Genomic DNA, 19648 nt, shown 5'->3' on the forward strand with positions numbered 1-19648 from the left:
ATTCCTAAAGCGTATCACTCCCCTGCTCAAGAATTTCCAATGAGGTACTTGTTACCTCTAGTATACAATAAAAACTTCTCAGTTTGGCATTAAAAGGTTTTCATTGTGTGTAAGATATAGGGAGGAAATTTAAGTGATATGAAAAAAATAGCAATTAAAAAAAATTAACATTTAATAATCTGACTCCAGTTTACCTTTTCAGCTTGTTTCATAGTACTCTTCACCTAATTTTAGTAGTTTCCCAAATTTGCAATCGTCTCCCACCTGCTTTCCTTTACAGGGGCACTTTCTCTCCTATTCCTCATTCCACTAGAGCTCATGTCTTACTTTGCATGGGAAATCTTTCCTTATCCCTATAAACCTGTTCTTTTCCTCTCCCAAATTAAAGTATGTTTACTTATCTGCCTATGTGTTGTATCCTCCCAACAAAATGTAAGCTCCTTAAGGACAGGGACTAGTTTTCATTTGTAATCCTATCTTTAGTACTTAGCAAAAGGAGTTACCTGAAAAATATTTGTTGCTTGAATTGTATTGGATGAAATCCAAATTTACTAGCCTGAGAAAATGAGTTTTAAATGACTAGGAATCTGTTATTCATTGCAAAATGTGTAAATCAAACCATTCTTAAACAAATGTAACTAGATTATACCATAGCACATCTGATTTAGGCTCAAGCACTATTCACAATAGCCAAAAGAGCAGGGAAAAGGTCATCATCTGGACATTTATTCACAAGAAATATATATAGTAAGGAAAAGCCTGGAGGTTGCTCCTTGATATGTAAAAAAAAAGCAGGTACATATTCCAATTTAACAAAATCACTGTTATTTGCATACTCTGAGGAAGTTAAAGATAAAAGCAAAGGCCTAATGTGTCCAAAAAAATTTTAGTGCCATTTATTTAAATTCAGTGATTCACTTTGGGGACATCCTGTATACTAAAATGTTCATAACCCCATTTTTTTGTGCTGGCAAAAACCAAAAAATTAGCAGGGGAGGAAAGCCTATGGTGGATCAGTATGGAATATTATTATGCAGCAAAATGCAAAAAAAAAAAAAAAAGAAGTTAACAGAAACAAGTGATTTTTATGGTATAGAGAAGAATAAGCATAATCAAGAAGACCACAATGATGAACAAAATTATTAAAATGGAATTGAACTCCAGTAATGGAAAAACCAATGTTGCTCCTGAAGAAATGAGATGTCAAGCTCATCACCTCGAGTAGCTGGTGGGAGGGCAGTAGTAAGACAAAGTATTTTTTGGGGTTTCCCGACAAGATTTCAGAGTTGGATTTTTAAAATAACTTTTATGTCACAGTTCAATCTGGAGGGCTAAAAAATGTTTTGTTTTATTGTGTTTTAATGAAATGGAGCAGTGGATGGACTGCCTAGGAGGAGGTTTGAATTGGATCTTCCTGGATAGAGGAAACTTCTGATCCATTGGCGTGTAATCACGTAACTATTATGTGAAGGTTTATCTCGGCAAGGAAACCTCTGAGAAAGGTTAATTTTAATATGTAAGCAAAATCCCGCCCTCTTTACCAATAAACGAAACACGGGAAGGGGGGGGGGGGGAATGATGAAGAGGCGAATGCGCACGCTCGAGTAATGGAAGCGGGGCGGTGTGGGAGCACGGAGGCAGCTGCGGCCTCCAGATCGCGGGCCACGGTAGGCTTCTCTCACCGCAAGAGGCCTGAAAACAACTGATAGCGAAACCCTCAACTTACTGACCCCGTGAGACAGGTCAAGAGCTAATTAAATCGGACTAGGGCACTAGAGAGGGAAAAAAGACGGAAGCCTGTTGGAGACATTTCTTGGGCGAGTTTACTGTTACAACGCAGCTTTAGCGAGTGGTTGCGGTCCAGTAGGGGGCGTATCTCCGCAAAGAAACTCATCCGGCTAGGAACCAGTGCGCAGGCGCAGCGCAGAAGCAAACGGTTGTGAGTAGTGAAGTCTATCGTCGATTCCACCTGGCTAGCTCGACCTCCCTGTGGCGTCTGGGCGGGCGGTGTGGACTCTGAAGCTGGTGTCCGTTTAGTCATGGATGAAGACTACTTCGGGAGCGCTGCTGAGTGGGGAGAAGATGCCGACGGCGCCCAGGTAAGAGGACGCCGAAGCGCGGCCATTGATAGCTCGCCATTGTCCCGTCTCGGTTCTCCTCGGCGCTCTGGGGCGTGCGGCCCACTGGGGAGCGGCCGCGGGGTGTGGAGGCGGGTCCTGCCTGTGCTGGGAGGTCGAGACCCCCTGATGTTTGGGTGGGGAAGGGAGGAGCGTAACTACGGGTTTTGTGTGTAGGGACCAGCTCTGTGCTCCAATGCTTGCGTGTGTATACACACACACCACACAATGTTTACCAACACTTGATTGCAGTCTTGTAATCGCGTTAACTCTCCCCCTTCAAACCTTCCAGTTTATTGGTAAAGAGAGCGGGGTTTTGCTTACATAGTAAAATTAATCTTTCTCAGAGGTTTCCTTGCCGAGATAAACCTTCACATAATAGTTACATGATTACACGCCAATGGATCAGAAGTCTCCTCTATCCAAAAATCCCCCAAAAAAAATCAAAAAAAAAAAAAAAAAAAAGCCCCTTCCTGAGGCTTCACGTGCCATTTCTCCAGTCTTTAAAATCTTTAAACAATCTGGCCAGGTCCTCCTACCTTTCCAGGCTTTTCTCTCTCCCCATCACACTTTTCTCCACCAAATAAGCAAACTTCTCTTTCCCTCGGCAAATGCATTGCCTACCATTTTTCTGCTTCTGTGTAGTTGGTTTGAAATGCTCCCTCGACCCTTCGCTGGCCAACTTTGAAAGCCTTCCCTTTTCCGAGTAGTGTCCTTTCTTCGCATCGTGGAGCATTTTGTTTCTTTCTCTAATGCTCTTAGGAGGCATCTAGAGGGTGGCTCGGTGGATAGAGTACTAGAAGACCTGAATTCAAACCCAGCTTCAATCACTTATTACATAATTGTGTGACCCTGAGCAAATCATAGAACCTAAAAAACGCTGGAGAAGGAAATGGCAAACCACTCCAGTATCTTTGCCAAGAAAACTCCTTAGACATTATTGGTCCACGGGTCCACGAAAAGTCAGCAGGACTGAACAGCAACTTATGTGGTATTGTATATATGATTTATCCTCCCACCGAACCCTAAGCCCCATGAGGTCAGGAATTATTTCTTCTAAAATTTTTAAACCTCAGTGCTCAGACTAAGGTGCTTAATAAAAATTTTAGTTCAATTCAACAAATATTTATTCAGCATCTTTACTGTCAAACATTTTGCTAGACTCTGAGGATACAAACACAACTGAAACAGTCCTTGCATACAGGGGAACCTACATTCTACTGTTTGTTGACATTGTTGAAACATTTCCAGTTTTAAGACAAGTCTCTTCCTTGGTACAGTCCATTTTTCACACTACTTGCAGGTGAAGAGGGGATTAAAGACGATTTTTGGTTTAGTTTTATATGATTTGATTCTTCAGACCAATTGCAGAGTCTTACATGTAGTAGATTTGAAAACAATAAAGTTATGGGAGGAAGGGATGTGTATATAACATATTAGTTGTATCCTATCTTTGACTATCCTTTCTTTTAATAAAGCTCTACTCTAGCACATCTTTTTGCCAGGAAAGTATAAAACCCTGCCTTGGCCTAGCATGATGAGCTGGTGATGAATAATTTGTAAATTTAGAGAGATTCCTCACCATAAGATTAGCCATCAATGGATAAATTCCTGAAGGCTATAGAGATGCTGCTGAGGAGGAATTGCTTGATAAAAATCACTGACCTTTTGCAGATACTTACAATTACTTAGAATGTAGTGATAGAAAGTATGGTGGGAAATTATTTCCCCCAGACATTTGGCAGTAAATCCTTTTCCTACAGTACTAAGATAAATCTAAATATGTTCTTGGCAAGGTTGTTAGTATGCAACCATTCCATGTCCTGAGAATGTTTCTTTAAAAAATTTAACTCCCAGAGAAGATTTTAGAATATTCTACTAGAGAGCCACTTCCATTTTGTCATGGAATTAGTAGGATTCTATTCTTTGAGTATGGCTATTGAACTAGATCCAAGTTAATTTGATTACTTTCTAATTATAGGAGATACTATTCCAAATACTTACCTAAAATCTAAGCACTTATCTATCACTTTCCTATCCTATTATTATAATAACCCTTTCAAAAAAGAAAATAGGATTTGTCTCATGTGATTGTTCTTGATGAAACCATGTTGATTTTCTATTCTAAATCCTCATAATAGGCATTTAGTGACCATCTCTTTGTTAATACAGTCTAGAATTTTGACAGGATTGAAATTGGGATCACTAAGAAATATTGTGCAAATTACATTCTCTTAAAAAAAAAAAAAATGGGGCACATACCCTTCTCCAGTCTCAATACCTTACTTGTCCATGATTTTTAATATATCACTCACCATGGTTTAGCACTCATATCTGCTGTTGGTTTCATTACCTAAAAGTAGTTCATTTGAGCCAGATGATTTGAATTTATCAGACAATTAAATATTTTCTTACTATCCTTTCTCTTGCACTAGTTTGAAGATCAACTAACCTCTTAACCATTTTGGTTCGATTTCCCTATCCCCTAATCCTTTTCTTCATTCTATTTAGTTGATGTGTAGTAAACCATTTACAAAACTGTTTCTGTCTCTTCCTCTTTTGTTTTCTTTGGATGATGAAAATATTGCTTTCAGATTTGCAAAGGGCTTTATATATACTACCTCCTCAATCTCCATGGAGTTAAATCTGAAGGGCATTGCTAAAAATGAAATTGCATTAACTTTCTCCTTAATCTGGTTCAAACCCCACTCAGGCTTGAAAGGGCAAAAATCTTTGTCTAGATTGTAGGGGGGTAATCTGGGAACAAAAATGATCAGAATCATATTCCCTCTCCTTACCCTTTTCTGCTCCTTCCTCTCCCCCGACTTTATTAGGATAGATATGTGTCTCATAATATTCATTCTTCTAATTAATTCTTTACCAATCAGAATTGTCAGCATCAAAAACACCCACTTTTCCAAGAGCATATAAGCATTAAGTGTATTACATGAGGCATCTTTGACATTCAAGAGTGAAGTTGGCCTCTTCTATTAATTATATACTAGCATAATTAATAACAATCATTAATTACCCAGGAACTATCAAATATTTTTTGTAATTTTTAAATTTTTCACTTAAATACAAAATGAGAAAAGAAAATTGCCATATTCACAACAGATCATAGGAGATGATTCAATGTAATATAACAAATTTCCATTTCAAGAAAATATATATAATACATACTATATATTGTTTTCAAATCTGCTTTTTTTCTTTGCTTTTTTATTGGTTTTATTTTCTTCTTTGCTGCACACTTTTGGCTTTATTCCCCCCCCCCTTTCCTCTACCCACCCTAAAGAAGGCTACAATTAAAAGTGTGTGTGTGTGTGTATACATTAACATAGATATCTATAAATATAAATATATATTGTGTATATATATACACTCCTACATATATATGTAAGACTATACTATGCTCATTTCCATCTATCATCTGTTTTTCTGAAAGTGGATAACATCTTCTATCATAAGTCTAGACTTAGCTGCCACATCATTTCCTACACCACAGCAGTATTCCTTTTTGGATTCAGACAGTATTTTCCTTCATGGGATCTTTAAGGAATTTGGATATTTATAATATAATGATGTTGTTGTTCAAAGTTATTATTAAAACAATACTGCAGTTACAGTATATAATATTCTCTTGGTTTCATTCTTTGTTATTTCATGGAGGCCTCCCTCTCAAGCTTTTTAATATATCACAGATAATAGGTCAAGAGTAAAACCACTCCTGTTTGTAGCTGAAAAGGAGAAAGGGTATATAATAGTTCATAGAACTTAGGAGATTGATGAATTACTAGGAAGAGTATTAGTGAGCATATCATCATTTTTATTGAAGGAAGATTCCCCAACATAATGACAAGTTATTTTAGTGGAGAGGAATGCTATCCCTGAAATCCTGGAGTAAGGTAAAGTATTCCTTGAGTCTCTTACTTATCTATTAAAATACTTTTCCTTCAAAGCCCAGTTCATATGCCACATTATTCATGACTTCTGATTAGAATTCCTAATTCCCACCCCAAAGTGATCATTTTTTTCTTAAATTTCTCTACCTTAATCCTGAACTGGGGGTTGTTATTTATTTATTATATCTCTATTTTTAGAAGCTAGGCATGCTGCTTTCTTTATATATGTATGAGATGCTTTATATATATATATAATTAATTATTCAACTCATTTTAAGGCCCATCCTTGAAGCTTCCCCTATTACATTTCTTATTAAAATCACACCTCTCAGAATTTTGCAGTTAGGAACATGTAGCACTAAGGTAAAAAAAAAAAAAATAGAAAATGATGTATTTGATAAAATTTGCAAACATGAGCAGTTTGTCTCTCCAACTAAATTGCAAGCCTGTGGGTGGCATATTCTTAAACCAAGCACAATAAGTGAAAATTTTTTATCTGGCTTTTAAAGTTTCTTTTCGCTTTCCAGTCTGATATGTCCCTACAAGTCTGGTCTGTTAAATGTTTTCATTAATAGAAAAAGAGATATTTACAATCTAAAAAAGTTTAAATACTGTCTATTAATTTAATAGCAGGATGATGATTATGGAGAGGGAGAAGACGATGCAGAAGTCCAACAAGAATGTTTACACAAATTTTCCACTCGGGATTATATTATGGAGCCTTCTATATTCAACACACTCAAAAGGTAAAAAAAAAAGAAAGAAAGAAAGAAAGAATTCTAATTTGTGTTGGGAAACAGAGAGGAGGATAATTTGGAAATATAGTCATTCTGGGGCAGCTAGTTGGTGTAGTGGATAGAGCACCAGCCCTGAAGTCAGAAGGACCTGAATTCAAATTTGGCCTTAGATACTTAACACTTCCTGCCTGTGTGGCCCTGGGCAATTCACTTAATCCCAGTTGCCTCAGCAAAAAAGGAAAAATAAATAAATAAATATATATATAGTCATTCTGAATTATGGAATCATATGACTTTAGCAGCTATGTACCCCAATACCTTTATCACATAGATGAGGAATTATTGTCATTTTTCAGTCCATAACCCCATTTGGGGTTTTCTTGGCAAAGATACTGGAATGGTTTGCTACTTCCTTCTCCCGCTCATTTTACATATGAAAAAACTAAGGTAAACAGGATTGCATGACTTGCCCAGGGTCACAGCTAGTAAATGTTTGAGGCCTGATTTGAACTCAGGAAGGTGAGTCTCCCTGCCAAGCCTGGCGCTCTGCACTATGCCATCCCCTAGCCAGCCATACATGAAATAATTGAGGTCCAGAGAAGGGAACAGGAGTCTCCCAAAAGTCATTAAAATGGCTCTTTATAGCTACTTCTTTCTAATCTGTTAGATTTTCTACATTTTTGACCATTTTCACCCCTTACAGGTATTTTCAGGCAGGTGGATCTCCAGAGAATGTGATCCAACTTTTATCAGAAAACTATACTGCTGTGGCCCAGACTGTGAACCTCTTGGCAGAGTGGCTCATTCAGACAGGTGCCTGGGGATGGGAGGGTGGGTCTAGAATTACAGAAGAAAATAACCTCTTTTAACTTCCAAGTTTGAAGTTTGTGTAAATAAAAACTAAATTGCTTTCTCTCTCAGCTTGATAGTTTTTCTGAATAGAAGAGGTTCCTGATATAAATCAGATTATCATTGAATTTTTGCCATATAGCAAGAGTCATGGAAGCTTTGTAGAGCTTTTTTTTTTTTTTGAATAAAAAAAGAAATTAAGACATAAAACAGTGTACATAAAAAGAAAAGAAGTAAAGTATTAAAGCCATTCTCAAAACCTATGTACTCACTGTATACAGTCCCTTACATATCCAGTGGATTCCAAATTATTTCTTTTAATCCTTTTAACTTTCTAATAGAGGAGGGGGAGTCACTTAGAATGGTCCCAGTTGTATTGTCTGGCATTTAGAATTTCTTTACTGCAAGTTTTGTCTTGATTCGGATGTGATAAAATACTACCAATCATCAATTCATCAGCCATTTCCTAAGCACTTTGAACAATGGATAAGAAGATATTGAAAATGAGAGAACAATCATGGGATGAAGCTGCTGAGCTGGTGAAGAAGAGATTTGAGAGTACACATGGAGTGTATGACCACAGGAAAAATAAATTCAGGAACTTCTCCCAAAATCGGAGCAAGTGACAAAAAAAAAAAAAAATGAGGGATGTTAAGGAGGAATTTTAAGGTGTGTGTTAGGGAGTAAGCAGAAGCCCTTAAGAGATGGACTTGAGTGGGAGGAGAGGGTGACAGCACAGTTGTTTTGAGGAGAGAAGAACAGATTTGGAAGATGGTGGAGAGCAGACATGACTTTTTGTGAGCTCCTCTGACCTCTCAAATCAACAGCAGATTAAGCCTCTAAATTGGTTTTGGACAAAGAATCCACAAATTTGGAGTATAACACATTCCCAGAAAAAGATACCTTGGAAGAACTTCAAAACAGGTCTATTTCAAATGGGCATGGGGATAGTCTGCCAAGCCCAGACTGCAGTACAGGGACACTGGGACAAGGAGCTGGGGTGAAGAGTCAGAGAGCAATGCATCTTCCACTCACATGGGAATTTTCTGTGAGCCTCTTAGGCTTCTCTGTCCTCTTTGCCAGTAGACGGTTTGGCAGATTTGCTATAAAAGGCAAATTGTAAACTACTGAGCCCCAGAAGAACACCAGATCTAATTGCTGTTATCCAGCACTGGAAATCAATTTGCAGAACTGCCCCAGGGCATATTAAAAACAGCTGTCGTTCCTTTGTATTGAACAGATCTCAAGCCTTTTAAAAAATGAATAAAAAGCAAAAAAAAAAAAAAAAACCTAAAACTCTCACCATAGACAGTTTTTAGGAGAGAGAGAGAGAGAGAACAACAGACTTCATATCCTGAGGCTCCTAAAAGCAAAAGCAACTCCAGATGAAGCCCCAAAGGAAGACATGAGCTGGTGGTCATTTTGCAAGGCTTTCTTGGAAGATGGCATAAAAGATCTTAAAAGAGAGAAGAAAAATGGGAAAATGAAATGAGATCATTGCAAGAAGGAATGTAAAAAGTATATAATACCCTACAAAAGAGATATGAAAAAGACCAATTTGCTGAAAAACAAAATTTGTGAAATAAAAAAAGAATGCAATGAACAAAAAATTCAATTGGCCAGTTACAAAAGGAGCTAAAAAAGGTAACCAAAGAAAATTATACATTAAAAATTAAAATTAAACAAATGGAAATGAATGACTCAATGAGACTTCAACAATCAGTCAAACAAAAACAAAAAGTATATTAAAAAATAGAAGAAAATAAGGAATGTCTACTAGGAAAAACAACTGAACTGAAAAATAGATGTAGGAGAGACAATCTAAGGATTATTGGTATTCTTGAAAGCTATGATGAAAAAAAGAACCTAGACATTATCCCACAGGAAATCATAAAAGAAAACTGCCCTGATATTTTAGAATCAGAAAGTAAAATAACCATTGAAAGAATTCACTGATCACCTCCTGAAAGAGATCCCCCAAAGTTAAATCCCCAAAGAATATCATATCTAAATTTCAGAGCTATTGCACCAAGGAAAAGATATTGCAAGCAGCCAGGAAAAAACAATTTAAATACTGAGGATTCACAATTAGGATTACCCAAGACCTACCAGCTTCCACCTTAAAAGATTGAAGGGCCTAGAATCTGATATTCTGAAAGGCAAAAGAACTTGGATTATGGCCAAGAAGAAGCTATCCAAATAAAATGAGCGTTATCTTTCAAGGAAGAAGATGGATATTCAATGATATAGATGAATTTCACCTATTTCTAATGAACAGGTTTGGAGTAGCTACTGATTCTGCATCATCAATTGGGCACAGTTAAGGGGTGGTCATGGGAGTTGAAGAGACTACTAGACAAAAAAAAAGAAAAAAACAGGGTGTTTGAATGGGACATTAGCACATCATTGAAGTCTGAGAATGAGGTAGACTATGGTTGGGACAGAGAGAATGACTATGAGCTACCCCCTGAAAAGGGAGGAGATGTAAATGACTGCGATAAAGATTTGAACAGGATAATAAGAATGAATGAGGTGACTCTTCATAGGAGAAATTGCAAAGTCATGATGGCAAAAGCAAAGTTTGGAGGTGGAAATGGGGAGCAAAGTGGACCTATTCTCTTGGCTTGTGGGTATGAGAATAAGGGAAAGGGTAGCCAATACTACAGATGATAGCTAGCTCCTGGGGAGAGTCAAGTTTCTTTGCATGTGAAATAATCTAGGATAAAATAAGTTTGTTAATGGTAGAGGGGGGATTGCTAATCCTTAGTGGAATAGAAAGAGTAGAAAGTGTACTCTGGAAGGGATAAAGTTGAGAAAGAGATGATGGGATCATAAGAATTCATGGAAGAATAATTTTGCCTCAGCAGTTATTGCCAGGAATAAAATGAGGATGAACTGGGAACTTCCCCATCGACTATCTGATAAACAATTAATTGATAGAGGTCCCTATCTTTTAATGTTCTTTTATGACTGAGTACTGTCAGTGTATATACTCAGGTCATTGTGTACCCTCATTACCTCTGACTCCTGTTAGGGGTCTCTTAAATTCTGACACACAGAATAGAAAAAATAAGGTGATGATAAAAGTATCTGGAGGCTGGGGTGAACTCATGCTTCAGACCCATCTTGCAACTATATTTCAAGAGGGGGTTTTAGCATATACATACCAAAGACATATGGTACAAGTAATCTGCTCCTAATGTCTGTGTGTTCAGAAGCAAAGACCCCCAGTCCTCTTCACATATATCCCTACCCTAGTAGCTTTGGTGCACTGAGTCTTTTCATTTTTGTTGATTTAAAATCCCCCTTGGAATATACTTTCTACTTTACCACTTTTGACACTTGAAGAATAAAGCCAGGCATGGTAAGGAAATCCCTTCAGACACAGCTTTTGAACTGTCCTTTCAATTTTTCAGAAGAGTTGGAAGGACCCTGCATTCTTTTGTGCATCCCATTTTGTGTGAAAATCAAAATCTAAAAAATTATTATTCTAATATTTGTATTGCTCTTCAAAGTTCACAAAGTGCTTATAAAGAGAGGTGTGTTAGTGCAAGTATTATCCCTTTTTACAGATGAGGAACCAAGCTTTGAGAAGTTGTGCCTTGTTTACTGTCTTACTGTGAGTTGGTGAGGCAGATTGGAAACCCAGATTCCTTGACTCCCAGGTCCGATACTATATACGGTGACTAAATGACTCATTGGTTGAAATAAAAAAAATTTTGTGAACTAGTCGTGAGCTTGCTATTTTCTACCTGTTTTGTTGTTTTTTTTTTTTTTTTTAAATAAATTCTTTTAGGTGTTGAGCCAGTCCAGGTTCAGGAAACTGTGGAAAATCATTTGAAGAGTTTATTGATTAAACACTTTGACCCTCGAAAAGCAGATTCTATTTTTACTGAAGAAGGAGAGGTAAGGAAGATCTCTTCTCCACTGGACATTTTTACATTATTTTGCCTGATCTTTTATTTCTCAAGTTCATCCGTATACACATTCTGGTCACATGTATAATTCTCACATCCCTCCTGTAAAATTTATTGTATTCTGATTTTGTTGAGTCTCCTTGAGAGTATGGTATAATTTTAAAAAAAAACAAAAACTGGGTTCTAGTCTCGGTTCTGATCTTAGTCTTTGGGCCTTAGTTTTCCCTATGAAATGAATGATTTGTATTGGATCCTTGGAAGAAACTTCAATATGTCTCCCCTTCCTTCCTCTCCTCTTCTTCCTCCTCCTTTCTTCTTCTTCTTCTTTTTTTTTTTTTTTTTTTTTTTAGACCCCAGCATGGCTAGAACAAATGATTGCACATACTACCTGGAGAGATCTGTTTTACAAATTAGCAGAAGCTCATCCAGACTGTCTAATGCTTAATTTTACTGTTAAGGTAAGTTAACATGTTAACTGGGTTAACATGGGTTAAATGGGTGGGTGACTAGGGAGCAAGGAGAAAAAGCATTTTAGTAGTACTTTAGAAGTAAATTTGCACTTTTTTTTTTTTTACAAGTATTATCTCATTTGATCCTGTAATAGTGCTTCAAGGTAGTTGATATTATTAAATCCATTTTAGTTAAGGAAACTGAGGCAAAGAGAATTTAAGTGCCAGGTCACACTGCTAATACGTATCTGAGGCCAGATTTGAATTTATCTCTTCCTAACTCTAGGCTCAGTGCTTTATGTGGTGTTCTTTTTTCTTCTTTAAAATATAATAAGGATGGTTTTCTCTGGGAGAAAGCAGGTTTCTTGGGGGAGGTTTTCTGGAGGCAGCCTAGTATCAGTTCAGATCAATAATTACCCCAAATGCAGCCAACTGATAAAAATACAAATGTTTATTTCTCCTTCCAAGTCTTGTCTCTTTCCTTGGGCCCAGATAGCTAGATTCTTAGAGGCCTATCTCTCTGCTTGGTTCCAAGAGCTCCCTCCAAATGTCTCCAAATCCAAAGGTTTTGTCCTTCAGTCTCTGCCTCTGCTTTCTTCAGCCTCCAGCCAGCACAAAGATGGAATGAATCTCTTATCTCCTTCACTTGGGGCTCGGCTAGCTTTCTGGCGAGCCTTTTAGACCAGCTTGGTCTCAGTGGGGGAAGTGCAGGAGTCCAGCCATCACAGTGGTGTGAGATGAAGATGAATCTGGTTGTGCCTCTGAGAGAGCCTTCTCAATCTTCAGTTCGGCTCCGACTCATGGCTTCTTCTGACTTGACCAGAGTCTTCTTCTCTTCATGTAATTTGGCTGAATTCTGTCCGAGAGCCTCTGTCTGTTTCTTTTATACGAGAGAGAGGAATTGTGGGATACAAGAGAGAGGGATTATGGGTTTCTCCCATAGTGCTCTCTGGCCCTAAGAGCTTCAAGGGAGGTGTGAATTCACAAAGTTACAAAGTAAACTTTGTGAACTCCCATACTTGTGAACTCCAATGAGTAAAGGTGTGAACATAAGCATTGTATCAATTAGTTCTACTTAGTACCTTGTTTCAGGTTCTGGCCCAAAACATCTTCTTGTAAGATCAGATCAATAATCTATCAACTCTAATGAGTTAGCAGTTTGTAAAGATTCCAACAGCTTTATCCGTTACTCTACCAGTTACCTCTAGTGTTCGAAGGAAACATTGGAATAGAAAGATGAGAGAATTTGAGTGTTTCCAAATGCTTAGAAATATTTGTGTTTATATTAAATTTCCAGACAATATTCATATTTGATTTCTTACACAGACTAAATTCTGGAGTGAGAAGGATGAAGCATGGTTATTATATTGATAAAAGGGTTTTTTTGTTGTTGTTATGGAGGAGAGAAAGCAGTTTATCCATAGTTTCAGGATATGGAATTCTGAAAGCATCTAGAGTTGCTATAATTATAAAATGAAATAAACGAAAGGACTTTGAAAATGATAAAATACCATAGGCATTTTGTTAACGATATATTTTATTTTTTTAATCCATTTATTTTTACCATTTGTTAGTAAATTAATCATATTGTTCGGGATTCCCCTAATATTAAAGAACCGTGTTCTAAAATTCTTTTTAAGTCTCTCACCTTATAGCATACCTTGGGTTGTTTTATTCAGCTATTTAATTTTTGTGTATTTATGTGCTACCTAGGCTAACTTGAGCTCCTTGAGGACAAGAATGGTGTCATCCTTTTTAACATCCCCTTTAACTTTATGATTAAATATTCATATAGTATTTATTTATTTAATTTGACTGATAATTTTAGAAGTAGAAGTAACCTTAGATGTTCTCAAGTCAGAATTGGACATTTTATAGATGTGGAAGCAGAGTTGATATGTGGGGCCACGTTGACAAGAACTAGAACTCAAGTTTTCTCACTGTTGTACTCTTTCTTTTTTGCCAATTTTCCAAGAACTGTGAAATGATTGAGTTTTTCTTTTAGGAATTTTGACCTGTATTCATTTTGGTATTGTAGCTTATCTCTGATGCAGGATACCAAGGAGAGATAACTAGCGTATCCACAGCATGCCAGCAATTAGAAGTATTTTCTCGTGTGCTCCGTACTTCACTGGCTACAATTTTAGATGGAGGAGAAGAAAACCTTGAAAAAAATCTCCCTGAATTTGCTGTAAGTTTTGACTCAAGGAATGGGAAAGAATTGAAATATTATGGCCCATGTATCTTAAAACTTTCAAAATAACCCTTTACATAACTGTAGATGAAAAAAAATGTGACAGATATTACTATTAGCATAGCTAGAAGAGATTCTGGATACTTTTATTTCTCTTTCTCAACTTTTCTAATTGCATTAATGATGTTTTTAAAAATGTTTCTATTATGAACATTTCTATATAGAAAGAACAAAAGAGGATAATCATACATGAACTCTGAAATGTTAAAGTAATTTGTTATTTTAAAATATATATTAAATTTAACCTAAAAATATCAATGTGGCCTGCTTGTCTGTGTCCTCATCTGCTCCTTTCAGTGTATTTTAAAACATGTTTCATTGTTGCTCTTTTTTTTTGCATTATTACTACATCCCTATTCCATCCCACCCCAGATCTTCTTTCCCAGTTCTCCAGCTTCTTCACTACCCAAAATAAAAGTTCTCCCTTGTAACGAATAATTATAATTAAGCAAAACAAATTTACATACTATTAGACTGACCTCCTTGAGGTCAGGGAAAATGTCTTTCCATTTTTTGTAATCCCAGTGCTTAGCACAATACCCGATTCTTAATGGATGTTTATTAACTGATTGACCTATGACTAAGATGTTTCATTCTTGTGTGTTATTCTTACATCATTTTTCTTTCTGAGTATATTCTTCCCCTATTTTCCTTGGTAAGCAGGTATTTTGTTTTAAGTTCAGTCAAATCAGCCAACACACTGAGCAGAGCAGATCTGTTAGTGGGTACAGTATTGGTAGACCCTGTCCTTTCTATTGAGAGGAGAGAGATGCATTTTCTTAACATATCTTTAGGGCTTAGCTTTGTCATTGTAATTACACAGCATTTAGTTTCCTTTCCCCTTCCCCTCCTTCCTGTTTACATTGTTTTGTATTAGGTATATTTTTTCCTACTACTCTTACTTCATTCAGCATCAGTTCATATAAGTCTCCCCATGTTTCTCTTTATAGCTTTATTTTTCAACAACTTTATAATTTTCCTTTACATTCATGTACCACAGATTGTTTAGCTGTTTTCCAGTCAGTGGACACCAGTTTTGTTTCTAATGCTTTGCTATCATATAAAGTGTTGCTATGAATATTTTGATATATATGTGACCTTTCTGTCTAGCAGTGGAATATATAGATTACAGAATATGGTCAGTTTTAACCTAGCTTAATTTCTAGTTGCATCTATTAATAAGTCATCCTTTTAGAACGGGAACTCAGTGTTTTATCTTTTCCATGTGGAATGTTTCAGAAAATGTTATGCCATGGAGAGCATACCTATCTCTTTGCCCAGTCGATGATGTCTATATTGGCCCAAGAAGAACAAGGAGGGTCTGCTGTGCGTAGAATTGCTCAAGAAGTTCAACGATTTGCTCATGAAAAGTAAGATCAAATGTTTCTTTCATGTTTACTGATCCTATCCCATTACCAAAATTCTCCCTTATAAGATCTTTTCATTATTTTGAACTAGTGAACAAAATCCTAACTCCTTAAAGATCATGCTAAGATTACATATCCAGAACTGGTAGAACAGTTGTGTCTACAACAAAAAATGAGGAAGTTTGAAGGATGGAAGAAGATGGGAGAGGGAAATGAATTCAGTTTTGGACACGTGGGTTTTAAGATGTTTTAGGGGAGAGTTACCTGCATAAAGATAATAGGTTATTGAGAGAGTATAAAGGGAGAAGACAGGACTTGGGATATACTTATCCATTGTTGGGGATCAGGATATGGATGATTAATTAACAGAAGAGCTTGAGAAGTGGCCAGGTAGATGTGAAAACCAAAAGAATAATGTCAAATGCTGCAATGAGGTCAGGGTGTAGACTGAACAGAAACTATCAGATTTGGTAGCTTTGCAGAGACCATTTTCATTTGAGTTTGGAAGCCATATTATAAATGGCTGTTAAAGATCAATTAAGAGGAAATTGAAGAAATTGTTGGCTTTTCTAGGAATTTGGATTGGAAAGGGCAAAAATTATATAGGATGGTAATGAGGGAATGGTTGGGTTTAATAAAGGTTTGTTTTTGTTTGTTTTTTTTAAGGATGTAGAAGACTTATTGTGTTTGAAGGCAGTAGGAAGAACTAGTAGATAGGGAGATATTAGAAATTGGGAGGGAGAAGGATGATTGAAAAGGCAAGTCTGCTAAAGAAGATGGCAGGAGGATTGGTCTTGAGAAGGACCATCTCATCAGATGCCAGAGTAAAAGAGAAGTGAATGGGAGTGTGTCAAGAAAAGGAAAGGCAGGCTCATGGCTAATGGCTTTAATGTTCTCCTAAAATAGTTCTCCTAAAAAAATGATGTACTTAAGTTGAGAGAATCTGGGAAAGGGAGATGTAGGGGACTTGAGGAGAGAAGTTTGAAGTATCTTTTGAGGGGTGTGAGAGAGGGAATAAACTAGAAAGTGTTGAAAGGATTGCCTTAATGCAGTGCAGGAAAGGCCTTCTATGCTCTTCTGCCTCCAAATCAGATATTGTTAGCAAATTAACTATCCAACATCAAAAATGCAAACATTAGTGCCATTTACTTGTAAATACATGAAGTAGAAAAGTGATCATTCTTAACAGTAGACTTGGAGAATTTTCTTTTTCTAACTTAAGAGGCCATGATGCCAGTCAGATCACACTTGCATTGGGCACAGCTGCTTCATACCCCAGGGCTTGTCAGGCCCTTGGTGCCATGTTGTCAAAAGGAGCTCTGAATCCAGCTGACATCACAGTCCTGTTTAAAATGTTTACTAGCATGGACCCACCTCCTGTTGAACTGGTAAGTTTCTATTTCATTTTTGCATTATGAAAAATAACCCCATAAACTTTTCCCATTTGCTTATATGGGGAGTGAATTAAGTAAAAAGAATTGCTTTAGCTTTGTGGCAAAGTGTTCACTAGTAACTCATTGTTGTAAAAGTGAACATAAATGTGATTTGTTTTCACTATCAAATATAGAGGCAGAGCAAAGTGCTAATAAGCCTTGGATGTTAATGTCATTGTTTAACGTTTGCCCTTTTAGATAAGAGTGCCAGCTTTCTTGGACCTGTTTATGCAGTCATTATTTAAACCAGGTGCCAAAATCAATCAAGACCATAAACACAAGTATATTCACATATTGGCCTATGCAGCTAGTGTGGTAGAGACCTGGAAAAAGGTAATCTTTGGATTTTGAGACTGTAACACAATTGTTACTTACTGGTTGGTAATAGCTTGAAACTGGTGAGCCCAGGCTTAATGAAGTGTCTCTCTGGTACCAAAAAATGTCTTGTTAAATCTTACTTAAAATCTGGGCTTTCTCTACTTCTTATACTTTACTACCCTAAATGATCTGCATGCTGTTCTTCCCACTTGACATGCCATTTTTATTGGGTGTCTCCCATGTTTGAACTGTTCCTAGTCCTCTGCCTCTTGGCTTCCCTCAAGCCTCAGCTCAAATCCTATTTTAGATGAGATGTTTTTCCCAAACACTTTCTTCCTCTCATTCCCTCTGCTCCCTTTCCTCTGAGATTATTTATTCAGTACGCATCTTGTCCTCCCCACTAAAATGGGAACTTCTTGAGGGAGGGGAGTGTTTATGTACTCGGCACTCAGTGCCTGGTATATATATGTTTATTTCTGAAAACTTTTGTACCATATTCAAAAACCAGTCATTTAAACTTATTACATTTTTCAGAACAAGAGAGTAAGCATCAATAAAGATGAGTTGAAGTCAACATCCAAAGCTGTTGAAACTGTTCACAATTTATGTTGCAATGAGAACAAAGGTGCCTCTGAGTTAGTGGCTGAGTTGAGTACACTTTATCAGTGCATCAGGTAAATAAAAGTTTTACTTCTAAAAAAAGAAGTATCATTACATATTGCGTATGTTTCTAAATAAAACTAGCTTTATAAGCTATTGTTATAAGCCTTGTTGTTTGGATAGGGCTTTGAATGTGGTTTATTTTGCAGGTTTCCAGTGGTGGCAATGGGTGTACTAAAGTGGGTAGATTGGACAGTGTCAGAACCACGCTACTTTCAGCTCCAGACTGATCATACACCAGTTCATTTGGCCTTACTAGACGAGGTATAATGCATTGTTTTTACATGTTGGGTTGTCCTTATATATACACACATCTTGTGGTTTCATTAGACATCATTTATAAAATAACGTTAGTTACGTCTTCTCAGTGTGAAAAAATCCAACTGTTTTTGTCCCAGTGTTTGGGGGAATTAAAAAACAAGTATTCTTGGTCTGATTCCTATTAACAGTGATAGTTACTTTCTCACAAAGAGTAGATTTGTTAAAATAAGCATGGTTGTAAAATGAGTTCTTTTGACCATAGATCAGCACCTGCCACCAGCTCCTCCATCCCCAAGTCTTGCAATTGTTGGTTAAACTATTCGAAACAGAGCATTCCCAATTGGATGTAATGGAACAAGTAAGTAGCCTTTCAAAAAATTGAAAATGTTTAAGAATTTTGAATGTAGTCTTGTAAAATAACTTGTTTTAACTTCTCTCCCCCCAGCTTGAACTGAAGAAAACACTGCTGGACAGGATGGTTCATCTGCTGAGTAGAGGTTATGTACTGCCTGTTGTCAGTTACATCCGAAAGTGTTTGGAAAAATTGGACACTGATATCTCCCTCATTCGCTATTTTGTTACTGAGGTCAGAAATGCTTCCTTTTTGGTAACACTGACACTAAGACCCTGCTTACTTTAGATTAGTTCACTTTCTAGCTGAATTCTGAATGTGGTATTGGGGATTGTCTTCAGAGAAAAGCCTGATATGGAGGAGAAAGAGATGGCTAAGGGGCCAGGATCATGCTCAGGCTTCTCTCACTCTCTTTACAGGTCTTAGATGTGATTGCTCCTCCTTATACTTCCGACTTTGTACAGCTCTTTCTTCCCATTCTAGAGAATGACAGCATTGCTGGTACTATTAAAACAGAAGGAGAACATGATCCTGTGACAGAATTCATAGGTAAGGGTAAAAGGACTGTTCTGATTTGTATTTTTTTAAACATCTGGTTACATTTTTAACTCATTCTTTTTTCTTTATTGAAGCCCACTGCAAGTCTAATTTCATTATGGTAAACTGAATCAGACGAATTTAGTCTGCTGCCAAAATCTCAAGAAGACATTTCCAGACAGATCTCTTCAAGAAGTTGTGAGAATGGTCTCAGGAGGACCATGACCATGGACACTAGTGGTGTGCAAACACTTTTTACTGACCCTATGGGTCATTTTAACTGTGTGGGAATATTCATCTAAAAAGTTTTCAATTAAAATTTGGATGGACATTGTGATATTCATTGGGACAGATACCCAATCCACACAAGGTGTGGCAGCACCTCACCTCACTCATCAATAAATACTTAATGACTGATAATTGTCTCACTTGAATTATTCTCCTAGTAGTCCCATCATAAGACATTTCTTTCATAATCAAGATGCCTTATTA

General features: G+C 36.9%; 1 protein-coding gene across 2 annotated transcripts; it reads left to right on the forward strand.

Annotated features, from left to right (window-relative positions):
* Positions 1-1555: 1555 nt before the first annotated feature.
* On the forward strand, positions 1556-19576 carry NELFCD (negative elongation factor complex member C/D). 2 transcript variants are annotated; one of them, XM_051976657.1, is made up of 15 exons: positions 1564-2099; positions 6653-6768; positions 7463-7572; positions 11405-11514; positions 11876-11983; positions 14013-14165; positions 15468-15598; positions 16818-16983; positions 17227-17361; positions 17881-18020; positions 18156-18270; positions 18530-18625; positions 18713-18853; positions 19039-19168; positions 19252-19576. In XM_051976657.1, the coding sequence occupies exons 1-15, from the start codon at positions 2040-2042 to the stop codon at positions 19284-19286; spliced, it is 1746 nt and encodes a 581-aa protein (XP_051832617.1). In that variant the 5' UTR covers positions 1564-2039; the 3' UTR covers positions 19287-19576. The 2 variants fall into 2 exon arrangements, with proteins under 2 accessions (XP_051832616.1, XP_051832617.1); XM_051976656.1 differs by lacking the exon at positions 19252-19576 and having other exon boundaries at positions 1556-2099; positions 19039-19243.
* Positions 19577-19648: the final 72 nt, after the last annotated feature.

The sequence above is a fragment of the Antechinus flavipes genome, chromosome 2 (genome assembly GCF_016432865.1).
Source record: "Antechinus flavipes isolate AdamAnt ecotype Samford, QLD, Australia chromosome 2, AdamAnt_v2, whole genome shotgun sequence".
In the NCBI taxonomy this organism is placed as follows: Eukaryota; Metazoa; Chordata; class Mammalia; order Dasyuromorphia; family Dasyuridae; genus Antechinus; species Antechinus flavipes.